Consider the following 12503-nt stretch of genomic DNA (forward strand, 5'->3'; position numbering starts at 1 on the left):
GGCGCACTCCTTTGGCGGCGGATTCAAACGTTCGGGCTGGGGTATTGGGCCTGAAGGAGTGTCCCAGTGGCTGGGTGCTTCCTGCTGTCCGTTCGGGTGTGAATTTCAGTGCGGTGCCAGGAGGATCTTGGTAGCGAAGGCGGCTAGTGCCTGAGGGAGAGAATGGCGCCCTCGACCACAGTCTCCCAGAGAAAGAAGATAAAACGGAAGGCTCCCCGGGGCTTTCTTAAGCGCGTCTTCAAGCGACAGAAGCCTCACCTTCGTCTAGAGACAAGTGGCGACTTACTGGTGAGATTCTGTCCCTTTTTTGGGTGGGAGTGGGGCAAGGAAAGGTAAAGGAAATAAACCCCAGGTTTTATTTCGCCACCCCAGCTCTTTCAGGCCTCCGTTTAAGGCGTTTCCAGCAATGACTAGGGCAGGTTTGCTCCGGTTTGGCTGGTCAGTTCGTATGACGCTTAGTTGTCCCGGGGCCCGCTGAAATATAAATATCCGGACCTTTTTTACGGGAGGCTATTAGCCACATCATCTTAAGAAAACTAACGTTAATTTCTGCTTTTGGCTTTTACATATCACTTTTCCAGAGCACAGTCTGGTACTGCGCTTAAGTGTACTTGAGAAAGGTATGAAAGATACAGTTAAAAAAAAAAATCTGGAATTCAGGCTGGGTTATATTTATCTCTTGTAAAGGGTATTACTGACATGGCTTTTAAATGTGTACCTCCTTCCTTGTCTTTCTCCCTTACCCCCATTTTTACTTAGTTAACCAAACATATTTCCCTGTTTCCTCTACTTTAGCTTACTTATTAAAGAACACTGATCTAAGTTTACTTGTAAGCAGTGTGCTTTCAACTGTGAATTTATTTTCCTAGACAAATAGAGCACCTGTTAGTTGAGTTTTCAAGGCAAACCAGTAAAACTTGTTTATCTTACTCATAATCCTGCAGCATAATCCTCACCATAACCAAAACCACTGTGTAATATTTCTATCTTGAAATAAATTGAGAGTTTTTATGTTGTATGCCTGGAGCATATTGCTTTCTAGCAGAATAAACACTCTTTCCCTAGGTTTAAACCAAAAGAGGCACTTCCTCCCTTTTGTCAGGAGCTTTTTGAGTAAAGGAGGCATTGTAAGTGGGCACCTAATTTCCAGGAAGTCAAGGTAAAGAATTGTGGGTAGCCAGGATATATGGCTTGGAGAATGTCTTCAGAATGCGTCATCTATCTGTTCTTAAGCTACCTTGGGTGTTTTCAACTCTTCTCTGTAGCCTTCCCGAATTCACTAACTGCCTTCCCATCTGTTGCCTGCAAGTGCAGTGTTTCTGTTTTTGCTAGAGTACTATAGAATTGTCTTCACTTTTCCATTATTTGGTTTCTGAAGCCAAAATAGCTTTTTTTTTCTTCTGGGAAAAGTAGCCCTTCTGATATCTCCTGCCCTTCTTTTTTATCCCTTTCAAGACCCTGTAAGAAAAGACAATACAGTTGACCCTTGAATGACCCCTTCCAGCACCCCCCCCCCCAAAGTTGAAAATCCATGTATAACTTTGACTCTGCAAGAACTTAACTACTAATAGTCTCTTGTTGACCAGAACCTTACTGGTAACATAAAACAGTTGATTAACACATTTTTTGTATATGTATTACATACTGTATGCTTACAATAAAGTAAGATAGAGACAAGAAAATGTTAAGAAAGTCATAAGAGAAAATGCATTTACAGTACTGTATTTAAAAAAATCTGTGTTTTTCAAGAGTCATGTAAACAATTTTGAATGCCCCTCTCCCCCAATGGCAAAATAGCATAATGAGCTGGATTAAATAAAATGATCTGCAGAACATTTTTAGGAATTTATTCTGGAGTTTTCATTGGTGCTGGGTTTCTAATTGGAGGGGGAGGAAATGTACCTGCTCCAGAATATCTATGAGATTACAAACTGGAGCAGATTATTTGGCAGAAATTTCTCAAGTAGTCAGAGTCCTCCCATATCCCTCCCTGAGCTGCCTGCCTCAAAGTGATCCATGGACAGGTGGGCTCTATTGTGGATTGGGATCCAGGTGCTGTAGGAGACAAGGGAAATGTCAAGCAGTTGCAGTGGTAGAGGAAAGGAGGCTTCTGTTGGCATCTGTTCCTAGGTTGTATGCTGGTCTTTGACTTGTGTTGGTTCTCCTTCACTATCTTGTATGTGTCATCCATCACCTTGGTTTCTTTGCTTATGGTTTTCTGCTTGCTTTTGACACTTTGTAATCTTATCCAGCAAGTGTCCCCTGTCATCCACAAACTTTTCTACAATGATGGTGGTCAGTTTTGATCTGTTTTTTCTGAACTTTGATAGCAGTGATTACAGTTTAGCTATTGAGACTCTGGCACTGTTCTCTAAGTTTCATATGTCAGTTTTGACTCCCAGTGTGGTATGCATCTTCTTGAGAATAAGGAACCATACATATCCTTTTTGTCTCCCATTATCTTTAAAAGAAAACTAATCCACTTTTTTTTAAAGAATTTATTTTTAAATAATCTCTACATTCAACGTGGAGCTCAAATTTACAACCCCAAGATCTAGAGTTGCACACTCCACCAACCAAGCACAGCCAGGAGCCCCAAAACCAATCTACTTTGTATATAGGTTTGTCTTTTGTATATAGTATTGTTGTCTTTTGTATATAGTATTTCTTCTACCTGAAGATGTTCTCACTCTACTTGGTAAACTCCCAGTTTCAAAATCTAGTTCAAATGCCAGCCACTCCCTGAGTCCTCCTTAATCTTAGGACCAACTTTATCTTTCTGTATCATCTATGGTCAAATGTTTGTCTTTAATTTCGTATAGGTTTGGTTCTCTCATTGGATGGGGACTTTGAATTGGGAACTTTTTGTATTTCTACTGTTTGGTATAATACTTTGAGTATTATGAGTATACAATTAGTGTTGGGAATGCATGGTAATTAATGTGGGTTATTATTTATAACATTTTACTCATAAAGTCTTTGTGTTATTTCATAGTTCTTCTGCACTGGCTTTTTGTTGTTTTAATTTATGACTTGATTGTATATCCCCATGTCCAGTACTGGTGAGTACATCTATTAATCTGAATAAATTGTTCAGCTTTCTCATGGATTAGTTGTTTTTCAGATTTCTCACTAGTAATGCTGTGCAAATATCTGGATGCTTATGGTTTGTGTAAAATTGAAAAGTGCTATGATGAAGGGAGGAGGAAATCAGGCTGGCCCAGTCTTTTGGCCAATTGACACTGTAAAGGAATGGATATTTCTTTGTAAGTTATCTTTCGCTTTATCTTTCAAGCAAACTGACTTTTTTTCCCAAGTAAATTTTTGATAGAATGGTCATTTTGAAGTTTGAGTGCCTTGTGGGATACCTTAAAATTTGTTTTTGTTATGACCATTTTAATTTAAACCTTAGTGCATTTGAGTGGCACCACTCAGTTAACTGTTTTATGATAGAGGATTAGGTTGCTTTAAAAAAAATTCTGTGACATTAAAAAAAGTAATATTAATTTGTCTCAGTACCTGTGGCTCATGTTTATAAGGCAGGTCTTTCCACATAGGTTAATAGGGTGAACTAAATCTCAAAGCAGTTTGGGAATTTTTTGTTTTTTGCCTTTTCATTTTTTCAAAAGTGAAGTATAGTTGATGCACAACATAGTGATTCAACAAGTGTGTATGTTCTGCTCACCACAGGTGTAGCTACCATCTGTCACCATACAATGCTGTTACAATACATTGACTATATTTCTTGAGCTGTACCTTTTATTCCCATGACTTGTTCATTCCAGTGACTTATTCATTCCATAACTGGAAGCCTGTATCTCCTATACTTCTTCACCCATTTTCCAATCCCCCCATTCCCCTTCTCTCTGACACCCATCGGTTCTCCAAAACAGAGTGTGGTTCATTGCAGATTGACTAAAAAATTTTTTTTGCCTAATTTGTGGAGAGATGGACGGATCTAATTGTTGACTACCTTATGTGTGTGTGTGTGTGTGTGTGTGTGTGTGTGTGTGTATAAATGGCTAAAGATCACTGAGGATACAATGTTGGGGAAATTAGACATAATTCTTCCCCTTATATAGTACATTGAGGAAGACAGGTGAGAAATTGCTGCATAATGTATGTAGTGTGTACAGTTGTGAGAAGTTCAGGGTGCATAACCTTACATATTGGGGGTAGTTGGACTTTTCAGAGAAGTCTACAAACTAGTAGGATGCCGGTAGGCAAGGTTGTATTTGAATACCAAAAGAAGTTCAAAAGACTTACTATAGAACTGTGAGCTGAGAATGGTGAGAGATGAAACTGGAAAAGCCTAGTCAAATGGGGTTAGTATTAAGGAATTTATCCTGGGCATATCTGGAAGCTATTATATCTTTAGAAGTAGGAAATCTAGATTAACAGGAAATTGTGCCGTATTATGGAATATTTTTGCTGCAGAAGGAAATGGGCTATCATTAGAAGTTTAAAAAAGAACTGAATGACAGGGCATTACGTAAAGAATCAGAATTGGTTGCTTTACCCTAGAGTTCTTGTGAGAATTAACACAGCACATCAAAAAAAGTACCAAAGGACTATCTCTTTCCATAGGTTCTTTATCTCATTAAATTTAAATTCCCAATCTCCTCTATTTTTTCCAAATATCACTAACACATTCTTAAACATCTAAAACCACCTACTAAAGATTTCTGTATAATATTTAAATTTAAAATACCACATTATCTAGTTATTTAATGTTTAGTGAACTGTGGAGGAGTGGTTGTGTGCAGTACACAAGATAGTAAATATTAGATGAGTATTGTTCTACTGCAAAGAGCATATAATATTATATAAATGACCAATATATTAAAGATATTATCTAGCTGTACCTAAATGATTAATATTTATTTGCTTATGTTATCTATTTTAATGTCTTAAAAAGAGCCTTAAAGATTAGTAGTAGTAGATATGATTATTTTGATATGTTGGATGACAAGTAACTTGACCTTTATATATATACTTTTCAGTAAACTTTTAATATTTCAATTATTAACCTTTTAAAAAAATGTTTACTTGTTTTTGAGAGAGAGAGGTAGAGAACAAGCAGGGGAGGGGCAGAGAGAGAGGGAGACAGAATCCCAAGCAGGTTCCATGCTGTCAGTGCAGAGCTGGATGTGGGGCTTGAACTCAAGAACCATGAGATCATGAACTAAGCTGAAATAAGAGTTGTACTCTTAACCAATTGAGCCACCCAGGTGCCTCTAACATGTTTTTGAATAGATATTTCAAATTAAATATCTGATTAAAATATCTTAAGCCTTTGGATTATAGCATGAGAGATGATTAGCTTTAAATATAATTGTTGATACCTTTTGATTTTAAATTTTTGGGAAATTCCATTATCAATTCAAATTTATTTGGAACTGGAAGGAAGGAAGAATATTTGCTATTTAATAGAGTCCTACATAAACTTTGTAATTATGCTTTACAATAAATGGTATCATCTCTGGCCTTTGGTCAGCCTTATATAGGCTTGTTTCATGTATTGCAATGACTAAGTCTCTTTTGTGTTGAATTTAATTTGGACTTATATTAAATTGAATTTTGTGTTAGTGAATTAACTTATACTAGTAAATTACAACATTAAATTTTGGAATCTTATTTTTAAAAACCATTATTTCAGAGTATCAGTGTTTGAGTTTAAAAGCCCTTTTGAATTTTCTCTTTCAAGGTGCACCTGAATTGTTTACTGTTTGTTCAGCGTTTAGCAGAAGAGTCCAGGATGAATGCTTTTGAGAATAAGTGTGGAGTCATTAAAAAGGAGCATGTACAGGCTGCAGCAAAGGTAAAATCTGACTTGCTTTACTTGAGCAAGAATTAACTTAAAAAATATCCTCTAGTGTATCCCTTCTGTCTGATTTGGATTCCTTATTCAGCTTTGTTGACTGAGTTGATGCTTGGCTTTTTTTTTTTTTTTTTTTTTTTTTTAATTATGCTGGCATCCTGGTATAGTTAACAAGTTAACAACAGAGTTGGCATGAACCAGGCCCAGAATGCCAACCGGTTATGTCAGCTGCTCTTCTCCTAGTGGTGTGACACTTGCCTAGGTACATGGCAGCCTAGGCAGCTGCCTACTGCAGAGGGATGTTTGGCTTTTTATGTTAATGGGTTTTAATTATGGAGTTAGATTTTCTTTTTCTATATGTTTATATTGTGGATTTCTGATGGAAAGATTCGTGGGCACTGCTTTATCATTACTTAGGGGAAGATAAATGTTTGGCTGCTAATCTGTATGATTTAATAGTAGGCCGTATATAGTCGACAAGGTTCTTGAAATTTATGAGAACTTCATGATCACTTAAAATTTTCCTAATTATTTGTTTTTCTAACTTTGGCATTCAAATGACTTATGAATCAAATCACTAATATAAACAGAGAGGATTGTGTCTTACTGGCATTTCTATACAATGTAAGAGTATGATGCCTAGGGTAGTTTTTTCCCAAATATATCCCAAGATCACTATTTTCATTGGATGTTAGTAGATGCCCCATCATAAAATGCTTTGGGGGTCAGATAAATTTAGATGACATACTATATCTCTTTGAATAGTCACAATATTTTATATAAAGGTTGTTTCTGTAATACTACGCAAGAAATTGACAACCATGATTGACTGGGGGATGATGTGGGAGAAAGACTTATTTTTGACAGTCTACCTCTTGGTAGACTTGTTTAATGTTTTTTTATTTTGAAATTATTATAGACTCACAGATGCAAAAATAATAGAGTTCCCATGTACCTTTTATCCAGTTTCCCACAGTGTTATCATCTTTATGTAACTGTAGTTATGTAAAGTTATAAAAACTTATGAGATGCAGCAGTAAAGAAACTTGTTGAACTCTATTTAACTTAGTATTTTAAAGATTTGAGTGTATAGTATACTCAGCATTTTATAAATTTGAGTATGTTGTACTTTCTTTTGTGGTACTAACGTGTAGAACCAGAGAAGTTACTGGCCTGGGATGTAGACCTACTTGGTGGCCTCTGTGGAAGCTTAGAAATGTACATGCCCTGATACTTTTTTATGGGCTTTCAATTATCTTATATTCCAATAAGTTTCTAGACTATTAAAGTGAATATAAGTCTTTTTCTACAGGTGAAGAGCAAAGCTTAAGGGCTTGAAGAGTGTATGTGCACATTTAAAATTTATAGTTTGTTTTTATTAATTATAGGTGTACTTACCTATAAGTAGGTAAATTCTTTAAAAAATTTTTTGGATATATTTTGGTCTAATGCTTCCTGTCTTTTACAGCTAGAGATCTAATTTTATTTTCTCATGGGCTATATGTTTTGAAAATTGTCTATCTAATGAGCTTTTTAGCATAAGATGACTAGTCTTGGTCTCTAAATTGATATGATTCCAGCTCAAATGTAAGAAATTTGGTGTTACAGTGGATTTGTATTGCTTTATAGTTGTTAAATGCTTGATTTATAATAGGATTTTCGACTTTTGGAACATTCTTTAACTCCCTGGATTACTAAATTGCCTACAAACCTCAAGTTGGGAGCCATTAATCTGGGTACTTTTGGCTTACATTTGAAGAAATTGACATTCAGAAGTGACTATAAAACCAAATTTTGAGAATTGCATGTTTCACATTTTTTGAGAGAAGTAGACTATTTTAGGGAAGTCTAGGACCATTATACGGCAAAAAATTCCCTAAGCACCTTCCAAATTGTATTTTACAAATTCAGAATCTTGCATATTATACACATAGGATGATTTAACATTTTGTTGAGGAATTCTGTTTTATTTGCCTTGTGTATAATATGAATCTTCATTTTTTCCCCCTCACAGGTAATTCTAAAGAAGAGCAGAGGTTAGAAGTCAAAGAACCATTTTTGAAAATTATATGATGTATTATTTTAGGTGGTAACAGATCCTGAAAGCACTTTTTACATATCAGCTAAATTGTATATTAAAATATTGGCTAGTTGTGGACTGTGTGTATTTGTATATTTTTTACTGATAATGGAATATCTCTAACACCTAGGACTGTATAACTTTTTTTTTTTTTTTTTTTTTTTTTTTTAAGGAATCATTTCATTCACTTTAAGTGGCCTCATTTTACTTCCACTTTATTGGTATTGCAAATGTTTTACATAACAAAAATAACATTTTACTATATAAAGTAGTTTGAAGAGATGTGATTTTAGAATTAAATTTATATGGATTTAGATTTTGTTACAATTAACTATGGAATCAATTTCATTTTTTAAAGACAATGTGCAGTGAATCTCAGTACATTTTAACACTGATTTTTAACTTTTAATGCCTTCATATAAGCAATGCAATTTTTACTTTACACTATTAATGACATTTCTCAACTGAAAATATCAGTGAGGTGTTTTCAAAACCTGTCTCTCTTCCTGAGCCAAAAAAATAACAGAGCAAACTTATTTTCTTTAAGTAGATTTAACAGATAGGTGTTTTATTTCCTCTAAGGAAGCTGTTAGAAGTTCTTGTGTATCACCTGATAGTTATTTTTAACTTTTTATTTTGGAATAATTATAGATTGCAATATGAAGTTGCAAAGATAGTACAGAGAGGTCCCCATGTACTCTACATCCAGGTTTTTGCCAATGGTTATATCTTAAATATTGAAGTATGACAATCAAAACCAGGAATTTGATATTAGCATAGTGTGGGTGTGATTCTGTACCATTTTATCATATGTAGATTTGTGTAACTGCTGCTGCAGTCAAGATACAGAACTGTTTCATTACCAGAAAGTTCTTCATGCTATCCTTTTTTTTTTTCATTTAAAAGTTTTTTTTAATGTTTAATTTTTTGAGAGACAGAGACAGAGTGCAAGCAGGGGAGGGGCAGAGAGAGAGGGAGACACAGAATACAAAGCAGGCATCAGGCTCTGAGCTGTCAGTGTAGAGCCTGATGTGGGGCTTGAACCCACAAAAGTGAGATCATGACCTGAGCCGCAGTCACAGATGCTCAACCGACTGAGCCACCCAGGCACCCCCATGATGTCCTTTTATACTTACGCCTAGCATTCTATGGACACTCCTCCCCTCCAGTCCCTAAGCCCTGACAGTCACCAATCTCTTCTCTGTTTCTATAATTTTGTCATTTTGATGGAATCATGCAGGCTATGACTTTTGGGTATTTATTTATTTTTTTCACTCAGCATAACTTCCTTGAGATCCATTCAAGTTGCTGCATATATCAGTTCATTTTTGTTACTTAGTCATATTCTATGGTATTTATGTACCACAGTTTGTGCAGCTGTTCACCCATTGTAGGGCATTTTGATTACTTCCAGGTTTTGGCTATTACAAGTAAAGCTGCTATGAACCAATGTGTACAAGTTTTTATACAGATAGAAGTTTTCATTTCTTTGGGATAAATGCCCAGGAGTGTGATTGCTAGGTTGAATGGTACGTTTATTTTTTAAAAAAGAAATGGCCAAACTATTTTCCAGAATGGCTGTACCATTTTATATTCTCATCAGTTTACGAGAGGTCCAGTTTCTTCACATTCTCATAAATATTTGTATTGTTATTTTTTATTTTAAGTTGTTTTGATGGGAGTGTGTCTCATGGTTTTTTCCATTTCCCTAATGGCTAATGATATTGCACATATTTTCATATGTTTATTTCTCATCCATTTTTTTTCTTTGGTAAAATGTTTCTTCATTTCTTTTGGCTACTTTCTACTTGGATTTTTTTTCAACATTGAATTCTGAGAGAACTTTTTGTAGGTATAGGTCATTTGTCAGATATGTGGTTTGCAATATTTTCTGTTGCTTTTTACCCTCTTAACAGGGTCTTTTATAGATCAACAGCTTTTTTTTTTTTTTTTTTTTTTAATGTTTATCCATTTATTTTGAGAGTTTGAACCAGGGTGGGGCAGAGAGAGAAGGAGAGAGAGAATCCCAAGCAGTCTCTTTGTGGAATAAACCTAGCAGAGCCCAATGCTGGGCTTATTCTCACGGACCTGTGAGATCATGACCTGAGCTGAAATCAAAAGTCAGATTCTTAACTGACTGAGCCACCCAGGTGCCCTAACAGTTTTTGATTTTGATGAATTCCAACTTAATTGGGTTCCCCTCACCCTCTCACCCCCTGCCTTTTCATGGTATTGGTGTAATGTTGAAGGAGTCTTTCCCAAGACCTTGGTCCTGAAGATTTTCTCCTATATTATTTTTTTTTTTACAAGTTTTATAGTTTATGTTTTAATTTCTGATGTATTTTGAGTTAATTTTTGTATGAGGTGTGAGGTTTAGGTCAAGATTTAATTTTTTGTCTGTAGATATTATTTCAGCAGCATTATTTTGAAAATACTGTATTTCCTCCATTCTTTTGCAGTTTTGTCACAGATCTGTTGGCCATACTTGTGTGGGCTGGTCCTGAGTTCTCTATTCCGTTAATTTGTCTCAGTCGTTCCACCAATAACACATAGTCTTTATTACTGTGGCCATATAATCAGTCTTGAACTCATCTAGAGTGATTGCTCTCACATGATTTTTGGTCAGAATTGTTTTGGCTCATGCTCACTTTGGCAGCACACATACTAAAATTGGAATGATACAGAGAAGATTAGCATGGCCACTGCACAGGGGTGACATGCAGATTCGTGAAGCTGTCTGTGTTTTTAAATGGCTATCTGAAATAAAGACTTGAATGCTTGTTGAAAACTGGTAAAAAAAAGTTTTTTTTTTGGCTCTTCTGTTCCTTTGCCTTTCCATATAAATTTTAGAATGATTTTGTTTGTATCTACAAAAAAAAAAAAATCTTGCCAGAATTTTTATAGGAATTGGATTAAACCTGTGAATCAATTTGGGGAAGACTTGGCATCTTAACTATGTTAAATGTTCCAACCCATTGATATGGTATGGAAAGTCTATATGTTTATTTACATCTTTGATTTCTTCATCATTGTCTTGTAGATTTCACTTTTTTATCATTTTCTTTGTGTTTAGAGAACTTCCTTTTGTCATTCTTTTAGGGTAGGTCTCTGGTGACAAATTTTCTTTGAATGTCTTTTTTTTCAATTTTTTAAAATATTTTATTTTGGGGAGAGAGAGAGAGAGAGAGACAGAGAGAGAGAATGAGTGAAAAGGGGCAGAGAGAGAGGGAGACACAGAATCTGAAGCCGGAGCCGGGCTCTGAGCTGCCAGCACAGAACCCAACACAGGGCTGGAACTCACAAACCAGGAGATCATGACTTGAGCCAAGTCGGACTCTTAACTGACTGAGCCACCCAGGCACCCCCCTGTTTCAATGTCTTAGGATGTGATTTTCCCATCATTCTTGAAGCATATTTTCACTGGATAGAGAATTCTGGTTTGACTGTTCTTTTGTACTTGAAAAATACTGTATCATTTCCTTTTGGCTTATATACTCTTTGATGAAAAAAATCTGTAATTAATGCTTTGTATCTTTGGCTACTTTTAAGAGTTTTCTTGTCATATTTTAGAAGTTTGATACCATGTGCTTTGGCATGGATGCCTTTGCATATATCCTATCTGGAGGTTACTCTGGGAATGTTTTTCTGCCAAATTTGGGAAATTTTCAGCCATTATTTTTTTTGAATACTTTTTAGCCCCATCTTTCTTATTTTGTGGGTGTCTAATGACACAAATGTAAGATTTTTTTTAAGTTCCATAAATTCCTGAGGCCTTTTCTTGGGAAGGGGGGAATGTCTGTTTCTCTGTTCAGATTGGGTAATTTCTATGTTCTGTCTTCAAATTCATTGCTTATTTCTTCTGTTTCCCCATTCTACTATTGACTCATTGAGGTTTTTTTTGGTTATTAAACTATAGTTCTCAAAGTTTCACTTGTTTCTTCTTTATATCTTATATATCTTTCCTGAGACTTCATATTTTTTTTTCATTTAAGTATGTTTGTAATTATTCAAGAACTTTTATGATGGCTGCTTTGAAATTCTTGTTTGATAATTCTAACATCTGTGCCATCTTGGTGTTGACATTTGTTTTCTATCATTCAGTTTGTGATCTGTTGATTCTTGGTATTCTGTGTGTTTTTTTAATTGAAACTTGGACATTTGGGGTATTATGTTACAAGACTGGATCTTATTTAAAACAGGACTTTTTTGGCACCCTTCTGGTGGATAAAACCTGATACTGCCTTGTTACTGCTGATGGAAGTAAAAGTCCAGGTTCTTCACTTAGCCACTGTTGATAGCCCGTAATGGTGAAGGAAGGAGCTGTCTGTTGTTATTGCTGGGTAGAGGTGGGAGTTTAGGCTCCCCACTAGGTCTTTGCTGATACCATCCTGATTGGGAGGGGGAGAGGTACTTTATTATTGCTATTCACTTGTATTCCACTGGTGGGATGGTAGCCATGTTACCCTTGAGCAGTGATGAAAAATTCCAACTTTACTAGCCTCTGATACCACCCAATGGGGAAGGGATAGAGTTTTTTTTTCCTACAGCATGAGAATGAAATACCAGACTTCTGGTCTTCGCTGACTGTGAGGGTGTGCTTCC

General features: G+C 35.7%; 1 protein-coding gene and 1 non-coding gene across 2 annotated transcripts; both read left to right on the forward strand.

The window, feature by feature from the left end:
* CENPW (centromere protein W) lies at positions 1–7979 on the forward strand. The gene is made up of 3 exons (XM_058735183.1): positions 1–288; positions 5708–5821; positions 7836–7979. The coding sequence occupies exons 1-3, from the start codon at positions 163–165 to the stop codon at positions 7860–7862; spliced, it is 267 nt and encodes an 88-aa protein (XP_058591166.1). The 5' UTR covers positions 1–162; the 3' UTR covers positions 7863–7979.
* Positions 7980–10541: 2562 nt separating this feature from the next.
* Positions 10542–10648, forward strand: LOC131515551 (U6 spliceosomal RNA). Its single transcript, XR_009263622.1, has one exon. It is a non-coding gene; the product is annotated as a U6 spliceosomal RNA (small nuclear RNA).
* Positions 10649–12503: the final 1855 nt, after the last annotated feature.

This window comes from Neofelis nebulosa, chromosome 6 (genome assembly GCF_028018385.1).
Source record: "Neofelis nebulosa isolate mNeoNeb1 chromosome 6, mNeoNeb1.pri, whole genome shotgun sequence".
NCBI lineage: Eukaryota > Metazoa > Chordata > Mammalia > Carnivora > Felidae > Neofelis > Neofelis nebulosa.

Excerpts from the sequence above, each read along its gene's own strand:
- CENPW (XM_058735183.1), top strand. The coding sequence starts at position 163 with ATGGCGCCCTCGACCACAGTCTCCCAGAGAAAGAAGATAAAACGGAAG. Across the intron at positions 289-5,707 it reads AGACAAGTGGCGACTTACTG|GTGCACCTGAATTGTTTACT; the intron begins GTGAGATTCTGT and ends TTCTCTTTCAAG. Across the intron at positions 5,822-7,835 it reads ATGTACAGGCTGCAGCAAAG|GTAATTCTAAAGAAGAGCAG; the intron begins GTAAAATCTGAC and ends TCCCCCTCACAG.